We start from the raw sequence: 16,404 nt of genomic DNA, 5'->3' as shown, positions 1-16,404 counted from the left end.
TGGTCTAACAATGCACACTTACTCATTTTCTCTTAAAAAAAAAAAAAAAAATCTTATGGAAAGAGCTGTAAGGCCTCATCTTCCATACGTAGCATCATTTGTTAGCTGTCAATCTCTGGGAACCGAGATTACAGCAGTACTCAAAAATATAAGATGGTGATAGTGAGAAAAGACTTCTTTGCATATACTGGACACACAAATTGTGACGGGTCCATGTACCCCTTGGCACTGCATGTCACTGCTGCTTCAGGTGCATTTTTTTGTGCTCCTTCCTGTGAAGCAGTCCTGCAGCACTCAGAAGTCTTCAGGTGTTGCGTTCTTCCCCTCTTGCTCACTAAGCGAAAACATTTCTTTTGTTTCTGGTGGTCTTTATTTCCTTTTTTTTCAGGCAGAAAAGGTGTGTTGCTGTGACCAATGAGCAGTATTAATGATGTACAGACTTCAGGTCTTGCCAGGCCTATGTGTTCGTGAAAAGGAGCACAGGTCACCAACGTGCCTTCTCAGCGCTGAGAATGAGAATAGGTCCTACTGAGATAAACAACCATGAAAACGACAATTTCCTGAGAATAAAAGGAGAGGATCAGGAAGAAACCAGTCAGACTTGCCACGCGGCTGAAATGCGTCCTTCAAAATAAATTTGATTTATATTAATTACAAAGTTTTATTGAGAACGGATGCCACCACCGATTGAGAAGTGGCTATTCATATTTATTCTAAGAGTTCAAGTGTAGTTAGAGTAGCAACCATTGCAGACATGTTTGTAAAGATAACACTACTAATGGAACTATTGATGCAAAATTGTCTGCATATCTCAAGTACGGTTTATTCAGTTTCTTCCAAGATGTTTTATTAGGGAGAAGAAGGAGAAATAGCCTTTGTGGTACTAAGAGGCTTTCAGAGAGAGTTTAGACAAATAGGCTTCTGTTATTCATACTTGTTAGAAGCAAGATCTTTGTTTTGCACATATTGTAACCACATAAAATGCTGCTGTTTACAATCGTGCACCTTGAAAATTGTTCTTGTCAGATACCTTAGCTAAGTAGGGTCAGATCTATTTGCTACTTGAATGATAGTATAGTACTTGACACGGGTGGCACTCTCTTTCCAAGGACTTCAGCATGGCTGCAGGCACTAATGAATTGAGCTTCACAATACCTGCGAGATAGAAAGTATTTCCATTTACTGATGGGGAAAGGTAATTGAGATGCAGGAAAGGTAAAGGTGATTTCTCTTAATGAAGTTTTAAAGGTGATTTTAGGGAAAAGTAGATGACTGTATTCCAGCTGTTGAAAGTACAGTAGGCAGTTCTGCATTGCGTTTGCTGGTTCGTACATTTCCTGACAAACCTCTTGTGTTTGCTGCTTTGTGAGGAACACACGGAATGATACAATTTGCACTAAAATGTCATTATCTCATTTTTTCATTATTTTTGTTGTTATTTTTCAATTTTGTACTTTCATGACAAAAGTTCTTGCAGCCTCCAGGTATTTCTGCTTTCAATCAGTCTTTGAATGGATGGCTCATACAAGTGAAAGCATGTGTGGCCATTGCTAAAATATTTCCAGGGATAACAGCTTTTTAGCAATAGGCTCTGTGCTTAGCGTTGTGCATGCTGCCCATTGAAAGCGATCAGTGTTTGGCACCTATGGCCTACTGATAGTTTGACCAACTTGTAAGTAGGCACGCTGCCATCCTAACAGATGGATATGAATATAGGCAGCCAGGAAACCATGTATGTGTATCTAGTGTAGTTGGAAGGGCAGGGTTCCCAGCTGGGGACGTTCAAACTTATGTCCATTTTGAAATTTTGCTTTTATGGATGAAGGGAAGACATTGTTAATTTTTTTTAACTAACTACCTTCAGGCATATAATTACTGACCACATTGAATAATAACGCCAAAAAAGGGAAGCACCAGCTCCTTTTATACTATTGAGCACCTATTTTAAGTAAACTTAATTCCATTTCAAGCAAACCTACTATCAACAGACTTGCTGTGAATGTCAAAGATGTCAAATGAATCAATCGTTTTGTTTCACTGGCTTGCTAGCTTTATTGAAAAAGAGGTTGCAAGTTGTGCCTTTACTGAACAGTGGTTCAGACACTTCCAAGTCTCGCAGGGATGATGAGCAGTAACTCAAGAGGTCAAGTTGCAGTCTCTCCAGTCCTCTTCATGTCTCTCAAATTGTTCTTAGCTTGAGATCTGTTTGCTCACTTCGTTTGGTTTTGTACTCATTAGAAAATGACAGTGATTGCAATCATGTCCCACATCTGAGTCTGTTAGGCAACACTGCTGATTTTTGCACTCTGTTTTTCCTTAAGTCAGTCAGTCTTTGAGTTCCAAACTATTTTGTTTTCCCATTATCACTTTCTAAAGGCTTCAGTCTGCCCCCTGTGTTATTGTCTTTCCTTTTCCTGAGCTGGGTGTCCTGAGAAGCTGCTTAAAAGCCTGCTCTGATCTTGTTGGCCTGCTCTTCTAAGCAGTATCAACATGTTGCCATTCCTTCCTAACTGTGTCTGTTCCTGATGTTTTGACACCATCACACTCCCATTGGTATGGTCCTAGCTGAGATTGCATCTGGTGCTTGGAAGTGTCATTTTTCTTCTGCAGAAAGTCTAGGGGAAGAATCTTCCTCTAAGACAGTACAGTGGGTATCACTTTGAAGATTTAAAAAAAAAAAAAAAAAAAAAAAAAAGGAGTTTAAGTTAGCCTTAAATTGTGAGTGTAGAATGTCAGAGTTACATCTGGACTACAGGGGGAAGGTTACTTTACAGAAGTAATTGGAAATATGGGAAAGTGATGCAGAATTAAAACATCCTGTTTTGTGATACTGAGGAGGTGTGTGCTGTGTAGGTCCTTCAGAGGACCGTAAGAATTGAAAAAATAAAACTGATGTTAAGTAACTGCACTAAGGGTTATTGTACTGAACAGCTGGACTAATGAGGAAAAGATTTTGCTGTCCAGAAGCTTTCTGAATTGTGTTAATACTCCTTCCTGCTTACGTAAGCAAAATAAAATAGTAATCCTAACAGTCAGAACTTTATCTTTTATAAAATAAATGTGTGTGTTTGTATACCTTTCATCTTTATAAGGTGGTGGGAAAGATCATGTCTTTGTAAAAGCACCTCATGAAGGTCTTTAATGCAAGTAGAGCTAGTGCACACCTTGCCTTATGGCCACTTCAGTAAGTTCTTTTACTGAAGCAAAACATGGCTCTGCAAAAAAACCCAAACGTATATTTGCTCCCAGTGAAGGCTGTTGCAGAAATGCAGCGGTGCTTTTACATCTCTGATCTCTAGATACATAGTTATGCACTGTTTTTTTGGTGATCTACGAAGTGCTGTCCTGTGAACAATAAGCAGATGCTCACTTCTGTTGCTTGCAGTTATACAGAAAAATAATTAACAATTAGTTCTGTATTTTTCTGGTATTTTTTTTTACAGCTAAGAGGAATCTCTGAGAAATTTTTACCAGTGATGTGTTTTTTTTTTTTTTTTTTTTTTTTTTTTGTGTGTGTGTGTGTGTAACCATTAATAACTTTCTGTATTATTACTGAAGACTTGGACTATCTGGCATTTCTTCACTAAGCAAATTAAACCCTAGGAAAACTGATGAGCTGTGTTTCATTAGTTTACTTTTTCTAAGTTCAGAGTTGTGATTGATTTAGAACAATAGATTCTGAGATTTTTCCAGCATGTGTTCTACAAAGTCTCCTCATAGATTTCTCATGTGAAGACTTTTGCTGTTTGATTTTTCTGATGCCTGGAGAAATTAGTTATTTTTTGTTTAGAATTCATGCCAATAAAATTACTTGCTCTATTTCTTTTAAACTATCTTTGTAGTACCAAATTAACAATCTATCCTTACGTGGAAATCTCTCAGAAGGAAAAACAAGGGTAAAACACTGGCATGTGAAGTAGAAAGACAATAATATTTTCTCGTCAGCTTGTAACCCATTTTTTTCTGTTTTTTTTTTTTTTTTCTTTCCTTTTCTCCCTCCCTACCTGCTCCAGTGAAAATGCCGTATATTAAGAAGACGTCAGGAAAAAGAGCCCCTGCAAAAAGGAAGCTTGCTGAAGTGTTTGCCCCAGGGGAGGTTCTAACAGATACATCAAAAAAAGAATGGAAATTGGGTGTCCCTATAGGGCAAGGAGGCTTTGGACGCCTGTACCTTGGTAAGTCTGGTTATCTTTGGTAATACTTTAAAATGGAGAGTGAGGTGTTTATCCTTGTTCAAAACAATGACAAATTGACACAGTATCTTTAATCTTTTTTTTTTTTGGACTAGAATCAGAGCTTGGTTCATGTTCTTGGAAAAAATTAGCAAGAGGGGACAAATGGTCATTGCAAGTACTGGGTTGTGTGAGACGTTCCAGTAGTAGTCAGAGTGGTGGCTCATTCATTCTTCTTATCCAAGATTATTATTCCTTTTTAGCAGTAAAAGGATGGTCTAATTTTTGTTTAAATTATATTTTTGGTCTGGCTGAACTGGATTTTTACGTGAGCGTCCTTTCACAAATTCTGAACTGGAACTGTCTAAGTGCATCCTATGGAGACAACTGATCAGCTGATGTGTTGGCTATTTTTGACTGTGCTGATTTTGAGTTCTTCATTGCAATGTGAGCTTCTGACAGAAGTTGGTTATTTCATCACTTAACCCACGTTTGGAACAGATTGCAGTCTTTGACCTTATGGTTTAAGGCATCGCCACAAACCTTGTCTTGTAATGCTGTTTTATTGAATTCAGAGAGAACTTCTTTTGGTGGATACTGTTCCCTATTCAGTATCTGTTTTTTGTACAGATGAACAGAGGTCTCAAGGATACCTCAGGGAATCAAAAAACTTGTTCTGTTCTTAGTCATTTTCCATACAATTTTGAAGGGATGAAATTTAAGGTGATTGTGTTAACAAGGTTTTCTTTTGCTGTGTACTTACATTCTTCCTTTTTGTGATGAGGTTGCACTGAAATGACACTGATTTAAAAAAATAAATAAATCTATCTTGGTTTCTAAATGAACAGAATGCAGTGTAAGTGGATTAAGAAACAAAAAGGACCAATGGGTGGCTTCTTGCCAACTCTCTACTTACTCAGCCTTGCACATTGAGCTAATAAATTCACAGAGACTGGAGTTCCAGCTCTCTGAAGTTGTGTAGTTCTTGTGTTAGCAATACTTGCATTGTTCAAGCCCAAACCTGCCCTCTGTTTGTTTACTCATGATTTGCACAAAGCTGCGCACCTGACTCCTGTGCTTGGTCTTTGCCTAACTTGATGTCTTTTATACTCGTGACCCCTTTTGTGACAACTATCAACAGCTTGGTACCAAGAAAAAATCATTTTTGGATATGTGACATAGCAAAAAAATAGAATGTTCTCATGTTCATACCCACAACTGTGTTCATCACAGTCCTAGAAGATGAAGGAAATGCTTTTGACTGAGGAAAAAGCTTTTGAATAATAGAGAAAGAAGAGCCTTGGTTAGTAGACTGCCTGTTCTCCTGAAATAGAAGGGAGAATGTGGACCATGTCCATACAGAGTAGTTTTGTCATATATAGAAGTTCTTTTACAAGACACTAAGATACTAATACATGCTTTTGCTTCATTAATTGCACTGTCATTTGGTTGTCCATCCTGCATAGCAAATAAGTGTATGTTATGTGACAGTTTCCTCTCATACTACTAATAAACTCTTCCTTTTTAACAGCTGATGATAATTCTTCAAAGTCGATTGGCAGTGATGCACCTTATGTTGTAAAAGTGGTAAGACAGCATTTGAATCTTACTTCACAAATTGAAAATGTTTGTTCTAGAATAGTATGTGTAATCTAAAACCTCTTCTGACTGAAAATAATGTAGTTGCAGTGTTTTGTTGAAGTGTGCTTTGTTTAAGTAGACTTAAACAAAGTCTAACTAACACTGAAAAGCATGGTGATGCAGCAGAACTCTGAGATCCAGGATTCTTGTGTTTGAGGGTGGATAGTGGAACATAAGAACAGTTGAAAAAGGTTCCTGAAATGGATCAGATTCTGTTTCATTTCATGTTCATTGTAAGTAGCCCAATTACAAAAAAAAAAAAAATGAAAAATATAGGTAGCTTTGGACAATTTCTGTGATTCAAGAGTGAGTCTGTGTGAACTGCTGCTCACCACTGGATGTTGGTAAGCTGACAGATGGCTTGGGAGTAGAAACAGCAGAACTTTGATTCCCAAGGTCCCCGCAGATATAAAGTCCTTTAAATCTTTTATCATAAAACACATGCATATTCTAATTTCTAGTGAATTAAAATGGCATTGATGCATAATTTTTTAACCTCAGGATTAGGTAGAAGAAAAAGCACTGTTGGTAGCTCAACTTTTTTGCTCACTGAAGTAAATAAGCAAGTTTTTTTTTATTAGTTGAAGTTTTCTTCTGTTCTAATATTAAGCTAAAAAAAATACTTATCTTTGTTTGGTTTTAGATATTTAATTTAGGAAAGAACATTAAAGTATATTTTCTTAAATTTTGCTAGATTATTTTGCATAGATCCCGCTATTACATATAGTTCCCTGGTAAAATCATGGTAAAAGAAAATGGGAATACAGGAGTAGACATAGTAGATCCAGACCCGTCATTATCTTGGTGGTATGGTTTGTGGTCTGTGACAGAAGCAGATATCAGGAAATTCTACAAGTACTTCTCAATGTGAAAAGCTAGGTCTTTGGCACATGTCAGAAGTTTCATCTTTTTCAATATCACTATGTGGTTTAATAAATAAATGCTTTACTGTAATATATAGCCAATTATGCAAATATGTTAATACTCCGAACATTTTTCCCCAAAACTAAAAGATCAGGTTAATTTAGAATAAAATACGTTTTAGTTAGCATGTGCCTTTATTCTTGATGGTTTTACATGTGCTGACCAAAGGGAGATTCTACAGTGCTGTTTTTGATACTGATAAAGCACCCCAAGATGCTGTTGGTGATGACTCTCTTTTTGAAATGCCAGTTGCTTAAAAAAAAAAAAAAAAGCAGTGCTTATGAAGCAAATATCAAGCTGCCATACTTTCAACATCCGCACAGTGCTGCTGTAGGCATTGGGCAGGAATTCCACGTGGCCCAGAAGTGGCCCTGCAGCTGTTCCATGGTGGCATCCTGCTCCTGCATGCCCAGCTGTGCTGTCCAGGGCAGGGAGTGTCCGTCCTGCAGCAGCCGTGCCCTGTTCCAAAGGCAAGGAGCAGGCACCCCAGTTAACTGCAGTGCTTTGTCTCCTAATGCCAGCCTTCTTCTGAGTTTGGACAGTTGGAACTGACCGGGAAGTATAGAGCCTTGTAGTTTTCATGGAGGAATGCAGTTTGACCTGATGAAAAAATAGTCAGATCTGCATTATTTTGCACTGTGCATAATTGCTGTCCCCTGCTTTCCCCAAGGTAGCAAGGCTGTGCACCTGCTTTTTTTCCTTCTACTTTGGGCTCTGATTATAAGGAGAGTTGTCATAACTTTTGGGCTGATTTTATGCTGGATTCACTTTGTTGCAGCAATTCATAAATACCCCCAGTTCTAATCCCCCCCAATGACCACTCACTTTTAATTTGTCTTTTATAATTTTGTGTTTATGGCAGTAAAGAGTAGCCCAGTCTCTGCCTGCCCTCACAAATGACCCATAACATATTATGCCTCCACAGTCTAGTAAAGCACAACTACAGATAAGGGCCTATTTTTAGATGCCTGGGTGATTCCTAGTTGATCCAAAGCAAAGTGGTTAACAGCTTTGAACAATTATTAGCGTTTAACAAAATATGTGCTTCTATAGTAATGTTCTTCAAATTAAGCTATTAAAGCGGGATGGAAATTGGCTTAGTCTTTGACATATCCTCGTAGTATTGATGTCTGAGCGGTACGAAATGAATCAGAGCTTTTATGAAAAAAGAAATGCTTTTTAAACATGTGGACCTTTCAGGTGTCATTGTTCAGGAGTGGATGCAGAGTTTAATAACACTTCATTAAATTGCTGACTGAAAAAGATTGCAATTCTTAAAATATTACCTGAAGAAACTTGTTGGGTTTTGACATATGTTCTGTAATCTCTTCTCTTCTATCTTTTCTAATTAGGCTTCAATTTCAGTTTTGCAAAGTGTGTGTTTGGCATGACTCTGAGCATGAAGTTGGAGAACTTTGTGTTCGGATTCCTTCTGGATTTAGTGTTACGAGATGACAAGTACAGCATAGAGTGGACATCGTTATGTGAACCTTTTTAACTCAGCACATGCATTCATTTATCTCTATGTAGAGTTAATGATATTATGGGAAAACAGCAACATAGTTAACATGAATTTCTGTTTTCTGCTTAAATCATTTCTTCATCCCCAGAAGAATGAAAATATAGCAGATCTTCAGTATTTGCTCTAACTAGAGGAAGATTTTTTTCAGTTTTGGGGCATAATTTTTTGTTAACTTAAAGATAAATATTTTAAGAATTTTTAACACTTGGAGCTTTTCACTGCATTTTAGTAACAATAACATTCTACAAATGTTTATAAATTGAATCAAAATCATATGTAAACTTTGTTCTAATTAAGTTGGAGTGTTAATGGAGTATGCTCCACAGGAACAAGCAAATAGGTCAGATAACATTTGTCCAAGATGACTGCAGTAAAAGACTTCAAATGTTTAACCCTTCTCCATGGATATAAGCTATATATCACTAATTTATGGTCCGTAGTGGAGATATGAAGTATATGAAGGTAGTTATGCATGTTCCAAAGTTTCTGTGCATAACTCAGGCGGTCTAATGTTTTTTTTTCAGGTTCATTGCTCAGGTCTAGAGCTTGGTTGCACAAAGAGGGGCCAGAAAATGGTTGTCTTGGCTCCACTGTTGATCGGTGCAACGGTGCTGGAGAATGGGAGATGGAGATGGGCTTGTTAATAGTCTCCAGGCCTAGGACTGGTGCCCAAGCTGGTGTCTGGTCTCATTCTGACTGGTTTTCCTACTCTACCTGTAAACCAATAAATCAGATGCACATTAAAGGCCATGTTCGTCAGTGTGTTTGATCTCTTTGCATTGCTTTGTCAGTGTCAGACAGCAGTAAACCTCTATTCACTGTGGTGCTGTGTGACATTTAACAAGTTTCTGGATCGCTGCATCCGCATTTAAAAGTTACAATTAAAACCATTTAAGATCAATATTATATATCTTGGAAATTTTGCTAATACTGTGTGATTGTATTTCTCTGGTTTTGCTTGACAGTAAATACATACCTTATTTTGTTGTTGCTTTAAAGTGTAGGATATCCCAGAAAGGGGAATTTTCATTGAGAATGAATGAGTTTGGATGTATTTGAGTAACCAGACTAAAATCATAGAATCACAGAATGGTTTGGGTTGGAAGGGACCTTAAAGACTGTCCCTGACCATGGGCAAGGACACCTCCCACAAGACCAGGTTGCTCAAAGCCCCATCCAGCCTGGCCTTGAGCACCTCCAGGGATGGGGCATCCACAGCTTCTCTGGGCAGCCTGTGCCAGTGCCTCTCCACCCTCTGAGTGAAGTAGAAAATAAGCTGCTGAAACTTATCTCAAAATCAGTCATTTAAAATTGTAAGAGTTAAAGTCACCTTTTCTGTGCAAACTTCTGGAAATGTATAGTGAAGGTACTCACCCACCTGCAATTCTTGCAGTATTTCAAAGCTTTGGTGTTTTCAAACCGATTTCTCTGCTGTTTGCTTATAATGTGTAGCTAACCAGAGCTTTGTCCAAAGAAAATGGAACCAAAATATGTTACGTTAGCTTAAACACAAGGTAGACACTTAAATCAAAATTACTGTAGTTCTTTAGTTAGAGAGAAATTGTGAAATCCTCTGTAAATTTTACCTTGATCAACTAACCTGTGAAAGGAACAAAATACCTTATGTTCATTAAGAATTTAACTTTTGGTGAGATTTTTTCCATCCTGTCATTTCAGGTGTTATTTTAGGTTCATTAATGGCTATTACAACTATGGCAATCCAACTTTAATTTGGAAAATCTGAGATAATAATGTTGTTTAATGTTCTTTGCTAAACTATTGCTGCCAGTTATTGGTAATATTTCTATACATTTCAGTTAATTTGCTATTCTTTATTCTCCCTTGTTATGGGAATAGGTTATTTGATACTCTTAATGATAAGCAATTTATAATAAAAATAAGTTTTTAGGGCCAATCTTATATTATAAAAAGAACATAGTATTTAATTTATCAGCAACTGTAGAGTATTTGAGGAAGAATATGCTTTTACAGGGTGAGGGTTTTTTTTTTTTTATTTTTTTTGGAGCTTTTAGTAATTATTAGGCACTAACACAGCAGTTTTTAACTAATTTTAAATTGTCTTAAAGGAACCCAGCCAGAATGGACCTCTTTTTACTGAGTTAAAGTTCTACATGCGAGCTGCTAAGCCAGATGAAAGTAAGCAGTCTATTAAAATGTTTTTAATGAACTACAAGCATTTAGGAAAATAGAACCTACAGGTATAATGTCGATCTTAAAGAGAATCTTTTTAGATAATTTTCAAAATTATTTTTAAAGAATTAAGACCATACAGACATATACTCTTAGAGTAATTCAGACATACAGTAAAACTAGGCATTTTGGTAATGTGTTCATTATCTTTGTGTTGATGACATTGTCTAAATTGAAACTTTAGTTGTATCTCTGTCCCTATAAATGATGCATCATTAATTTTCCCGTATAATTGGCATACTAGTTTCCATAAACAAAGCAGCTCACATGTAAGTGATGGGTAGATCACTTTTCTATGTAAATCTTCACCAATGCAAATTCATGAACTTATCTTTATTTGTATTCTCAGTTCGGAAATGGACTAAGTCCCATAAACAGAAATATTTAGGTGTACCGAGATACTGGGGTTCTGGCTTGCATGAAAGAAGTGGAAACAGGTGAATATATCTCTTGTTAGCATATACTGGGATTTATTTAATTCCAGTCACTGTCCCTTTTAACCTAATTTAATTTCTAAAGATGTATTTTCACTTATCTTCGTATTGTTAGTTTTGTTGCAAAAGTTCATGTTCATAACTGATGATGTATAAAGAATAGATGAATAGACACATTTTATCTGTATCCTATTTGTTACTCATTTGTGTCTCATTAAGGATGTACTTTTCATTTGTCTGGAATATTGCTGGGAACAGCAATATTGTGTGTGTGGTAGAAGCTCTCTTCTAATAAAGTTAACTTTTAATTTATATGTCCTCAACTAATATGACTACCTTTAAAATGTTTCCTTTTTCATTCTTCTGGCACTGTGTGTACTTAAGAGTATTTTTAGTCACATATATGAGGGACTTACTACTATCTCTAAATCTATTTGATTTTCCATAGGGAGACTTACTCACAGACTTTATACGTGAGCTAGACTAATTCCTAGTCCCTTGTCAAAATGTGTCTTGAGTTTAGTAATAGTTTTATGATTCTTCTGTGTCACAAAGGGTTTTTGTTACTTGGTGTTGAATGGTATGCCTGTTTATTAAACAGTCCTGGTTTCCTAGCGGACCTTCCTTTCATGGTTACGCTGCAAAGTTTTACTATTTCTCTGGCAGATTATAAGTAGGGCTGGGTTTTTGTCTGGACAGCTTCATGGGTCAGTTGGTATGTATGGCCTAATCTGCCAGAAATATTGTTTCAGTAGGTCCTTAGATTTAATCTTACATAAAAACACTATTGATTCTGAAAGGCAAAAATAAATGTAACAAAATATATTTTTCTAAGTAAACTTGTATTCACAGTTTAATATCTGAAACTCTTTCATATAGGTGCTATGAACTTTTACAGTAATAGAACAGGTTTGGCCATAGTGATGAATGTCAGAACGCTTTTGGCAAGTGAGATTTTTGTTTTTAATAGTAGGCTAAACGAAAAGTTGTAATAGATTTTGAGAAACTAACTCTTTAAGGTAACAATATTAAGTTACATTTCTTAGCTTTATAAACGACAAAGTATTTCTATAAGCAATTGATGCTTGGTTTTACCTAGAATGAATGGCAGTACTTTTTTTTTTTTTTTTGGGGGGGTATGGTATTGCGTAAGCAGGCAGGCATAAGGAACAGTTCCGGTAATGGACAAATTTTCAATTAGCTCATGTAGAAAAGTTAACTGTCAATATAAAACCTTATAAAAAGAGTTTCCTATATAGTTGTTTTCTGTGTACCTGCAGTGTATAGTTTCAGAGAAATGTTTTCTTTCAGTAATTTGTATAGTTAACACATAGATTAAAATACTTTGCTAAGTACAATTCAGTAACTTTGCTAGTTTTTTTCCTTGGATTTAGCTATCGGTTTATGATAATGGATCGATTTGGCAGAGATCTTCAGAAGGTGTTTGAAGAGAATGCAAAGCAATTTCCCCATAAAACTGTACTTCAACTAGGCCTGAGAATAGTAAGTTTAAAATATATATATACCTTTACAATTTGTCTTCCTCATATAACTCTTTCAGTTAAATCCCAATTCTGTGCTGAATATAGGTCCTCTGCTGGGTGGAACTGGGTACTGCATTTATGTAACTGTTCTGTTTTGTTAGCTTGATATTCTGGAATACATCCATGAGCATGAATACGTGCATGGAGACATCAAGGCCTCAAACCTTCTTCTGGGTTACAAGAACCCTAATCAGGTATTTCTGATGCATTTTATTCCTCATGTTTTAAACCTTTTGTTTGACAACACATGGAAGTGCTTTGAACCTGTGAAATCTAGCAGAAGCTCATTTTTAAGAATGTATATAGTAACATTATTTCTGCTTGACATTTATATCTAGTTAATATTCTACAATTTTTTTATGCAATTTGCTGGACAGTTATCAAATTGACTATTTGCCCTAAATAATATTCTAGAGAAGCTCTCAAGATTAAAAAAAATTGACTCTCAAATAGGTATTTGCAGGTGGAAGCTTAAAATTATATAGCACACCACTAAATTATGTTTGCCTGTCTGCATTGTTACTTCATTCCTTTGTTCAAGAAATCCATCAGATAAGTGTTCTGTTACTTGGAAAAAATGGTCTTTAAAGTGTTTATTGTTCCACTTGATTTACGGAAGTCTTTCATTTGTCTGCGTTTTTAACTCTCTTTGCTATTCAAAAAATGTATATTAGAGTTTCAGAATTGTGTATGTGTTCTTGCCAAAATGTTTTGGCTCATGAAATAAGTAAAATAATGTCAGTTTTCTTAAAGTAACTGTGGTGTTAATGAGGGGTAATAGTATATAGTAGTCAGTGTGTTCAAATGGGACAGCTGACTTTAAAGAAGGCAGGACAATAAGTGTATTCTTAACTCTGCACATTAAGATATGGTAGGATTTTTTTTTTCTTGCTTTGCAGCTTGCTGGTAATAACTGACAGTTTTGCTATATTTGTCCTCTGCATCGGCAAGAAATGACTTTAAGATCAGACTGGAAAACAACAAAACCTAATACATAGTTTTCAAATCATATGTACTAATCTCAGTGAAGCAAGGATCGTTTAAATTAAAAAAAAAATATATATCAGTTTTTGAGTCTTTTTAAGAACTGAGAATGATTGGGAGTTACATTTATTATTTGCGTATTTTTGTATTTATAGTTCTTTAACCTTGGAATTCTGTGTGGCAATTACTAGGTATACTTGGTGGATTATGGACTTGCTTACCGGTACTGTCCTGAAGGAGTTCACAAAGTATATAAAGAAGATCCTAAAAGGTGTCATGATGGAACTATTGAATATACCAGTATTGATGCACACAAGGGTGTGGGTAAGGATGTAAAACTTTGTTCTCAGCAATAGACATTTGTGCCTCCTTTTTAAAATAAATCCTAAAGATGTTGTTTGTTGCATTAAGTTCGTAAACAACCAGGTTTCCGAATCTGTTTTTTTTTCTCTGTGGACTCTGCTGGCATTTTTCTTCTTCTAAATTTACTAAATTCAATACTCTGTTTTTAATGCAACTTTCTTAAATAGGTTTCCTTAATTTACAAAGACTATTAAGATGTTTAGTGTATTACATCTTATTAACTAGGTAGAAATGGAACAGTACTTATGAGATCTTGATAGACGAACAGGTCCTATTTTCAGGAGTAATAGTTTCTTCTATCAGTGTGAACATTGTTCCTTCACATTTAGCAAAGATACACAATATTATTGTTTATAGATTAATTTTTATGTGATGATTGAACAAAACTTTTGTTATGATATATTAATAATTATGCTTATGGTCACTAAACATCAAAAGGCAAGAAGTAAGAAAATATTGAACATTAAAAAGCAGATCTGTGAATATAAATTGTGGACCTATAGTGAACACCAGTTTTATTTTCTTTATTCTTAAATTTTGTTTTATTAGCATAAAAGTGTGTCTTGCAAAAATGTCAGTTTTTGAAAGTTATTTACTCCAGGAGGAACTGTTGCATATGTACTTAAAACCGAATATAAACAAAGGTGACTTGAATTGCTCGTTTATCCTTTTAAAGTGTAATCTGTGATCAATGTATGTGTTGTTTGTTTTTCTTTTTGGCAAGGTTTAGGAATATGATGTATTTCTATCCTCTGTTAGGTTTTCAGGCCACATAAAATATTTCAGCATTGTGAAGTAATTATTTCAGGAGCTGTGTTTCAGCACTATTACCTTTTTATAGAAAAGGTGAAGTAAAAACTGTTTTGAACAGAAAGTCTATCACTTCAGTAACTTGATCATTTTTTTCCCACAATCTGAGTACTTAAAAAGCTTCCCAAATTGGGAGAACTGCAGCATGTCATTTCCTTGAATAGAAGAAAGAGATTGCTAAAGGACTTGAAAAATGAAGTTATCCTTCCAGTTGTAGGAACACTATTTTTTCCTTCTTTGCTTTCATGCTTTAAATAAATAAAGAACAGATACAGTAGCATTCCATTGCTAGCATTGGCTTTCTATTGTTTTAACACACATACAGATTTTAACTGTAGTTTAACTGTGTTTTTTAGCTACTGTTACGGATATATATTTTTTAACCTCTGTGTATATATTTAGCACCATCGAGACGTGGTGATCTGGAGATCTTGGGTTACTGTATGATTCATTGGCTTAGTGGTCATCTACCATGGGAGGATAATTTGAAAGATCCAAATTTTGTCAGAGACTCAAAAATCAGGTGAGAAACTACTTGTTTTCCTTTTGAAATAAAAAACAAATGAAAATGTCTTGGTGCGGAAATGCTTTGTACTTTCAGTACGTTTCCTTTTGGTCAGCAGGGTATTGTTTTTTATACACCTCAATTTCTCTTCATTGTGTATCATGTGTTCTTGGGGTGTAATTAAACTCTACTTTAATAAAGTTTGTCTAGTAGTATTTCCTGTCTCTGACAGTAACCTAAATCAGGTACTTAGAAATTGTGTCAGAATAGGGCAAGATTTGAAACTTGAAAGAAACAATAGTTTTGTTTTTCAGATGTAGAGATAATATTTCGGATTTGATGGACAAATGCTTTTCTGGGAAAAATAAACCAGGTAAGAGGAGCCATTTTATATTATAATGCTTTGATTAATACCACTTTGTAGTCATTCGTTATTGGTTTTAATGTATTTGTTTCTTAAAAAATAAAAAAAATAAAATCATCAATCATCAATCGGTTTGGTTGCCATCACTGAATTGTAGAAAGCTTTGACAAGTAGAAGCTCTGAAATGCCTCCTTACATTGGATGTTTTGAGCGTGTACAGGGGAAGGCTATTCTACTCTGTATTCGATTAAGAACAAGTGAATAAAGTTGCTGCAAAAGGTGAGGAGTCATCAGATTGTCGACAGCATTTTCTTCCTAGGAGGTGTGTGTCAGGCATTTGTACTCCAATCTGTTGCTGCTTTTAAGTCCTCTACTGAAGTTTGTAACCTTTACTTTTCTCAGCAGTGACAGAATGGCACTGATAACCTTGCTGAGTAGTAGCAGTTTACCCTTCTTTTTGGCTGAAGTTATATGAACTGCAGTGACTGTGCTGCTTCTGACAGTATTACATATTTGCAAGTGTGCAAGTATAAGCTAATTTTTACAACTGAGCTTTAGAAACGTAAAATATAAAGTAATGCAAACTTGAAGTCTAGAGTGTTTCTGTTCATCATTGGTGACGTGTTGAGTAGATGTTATTTTAAAAGCTGACTCTACTAGAAATCTCTTTTCTTGGGATTTCAGACTTAAATGTTTAATTATTTCCAGCTACTTCTGGTGGTCAGTAGAGGGTTGCCTCTGTCAAGTGTGACTTGTCTGGTTTTCAGTAGTAAAATTTGTTTCATGTATTTTTATACATGTTTCAGTCTTAAACTGATGAAATTCCTAGATGACATTGAGTTTCCTATTCAACATTTTAAAATACAGACATAATAAATATCGTAAAAATAAGCATTCATTGGTGAAGATTGGCCTATTACATTGTTTATG

General features: G+C 35.5%; 1 protein-coding gene across 4 annotated transcripts in view; it reads left to right on the top strand.

The window, feature by feature from the left end:
• Positions 1-16,404, top strand: part of VRK1 (VRK serine/threonine kinase 1) — a 58,881-nt gene that overhangs the window by 19,705 nt on the left and 22,772 nt on the right. For all 4 annotated transcript variants that reach the window (XM_082760576.1, XM_082760575.1, XM_082760577.1 and 1 more), the window contains exons 2-10: positions 4,014-4,175; positions 5,704-5,759; positions 10,347-10,416; positions 10,820-10,907; positions 12,299-12,407; positions 12,550-12,642; positions 13,624-13,756; positions 15,008-15,128; positions 15,425-15,483. In XM_082760576.1, coding sequence (XP_082616702.1) covers positions 4,019-4,175; positions 5,704-5,759; positions 10,347-10,416; positions 10,820-10,907; positions 12,299-12,407; positions 12,550-12,642; positions 13,624-13,756; positions 15,008-15,128; positions 15,425-15,483 — 886 coding nt within the window. In that variant the 5' untranslated portion in view covers positions 4,014-4,018. The remainder of the gene's footprint in view (positions 1-4,013; positions 4,176-5,703; positions 5,760-10,346; positions 10,417-10,819; positions 10,908-12,298; positions 12,408-12,549; positions 12,643-13,623; positions 13,757-15,007; positions 15,129-15,424; positions 15,484-16,404) is intronic.

The sequence above is a fragment of the Aythya marila genome (assembly GCF_965140915.1).
Source record: "Aythya marila genome assembly, chromosome: 5".
In the NCBI taxonomy this organism is placed as follows: Eukaryota; Metazoa; Chordata; class Aves; order Anseriformes; family Anatidae; genus Aythya; species Aythya marila.
The sequence above is the reverse complement of the archived record's forward strand: the minus strand, read 5'-3'. Positions and strand labels throughout refer to the sequence as shown.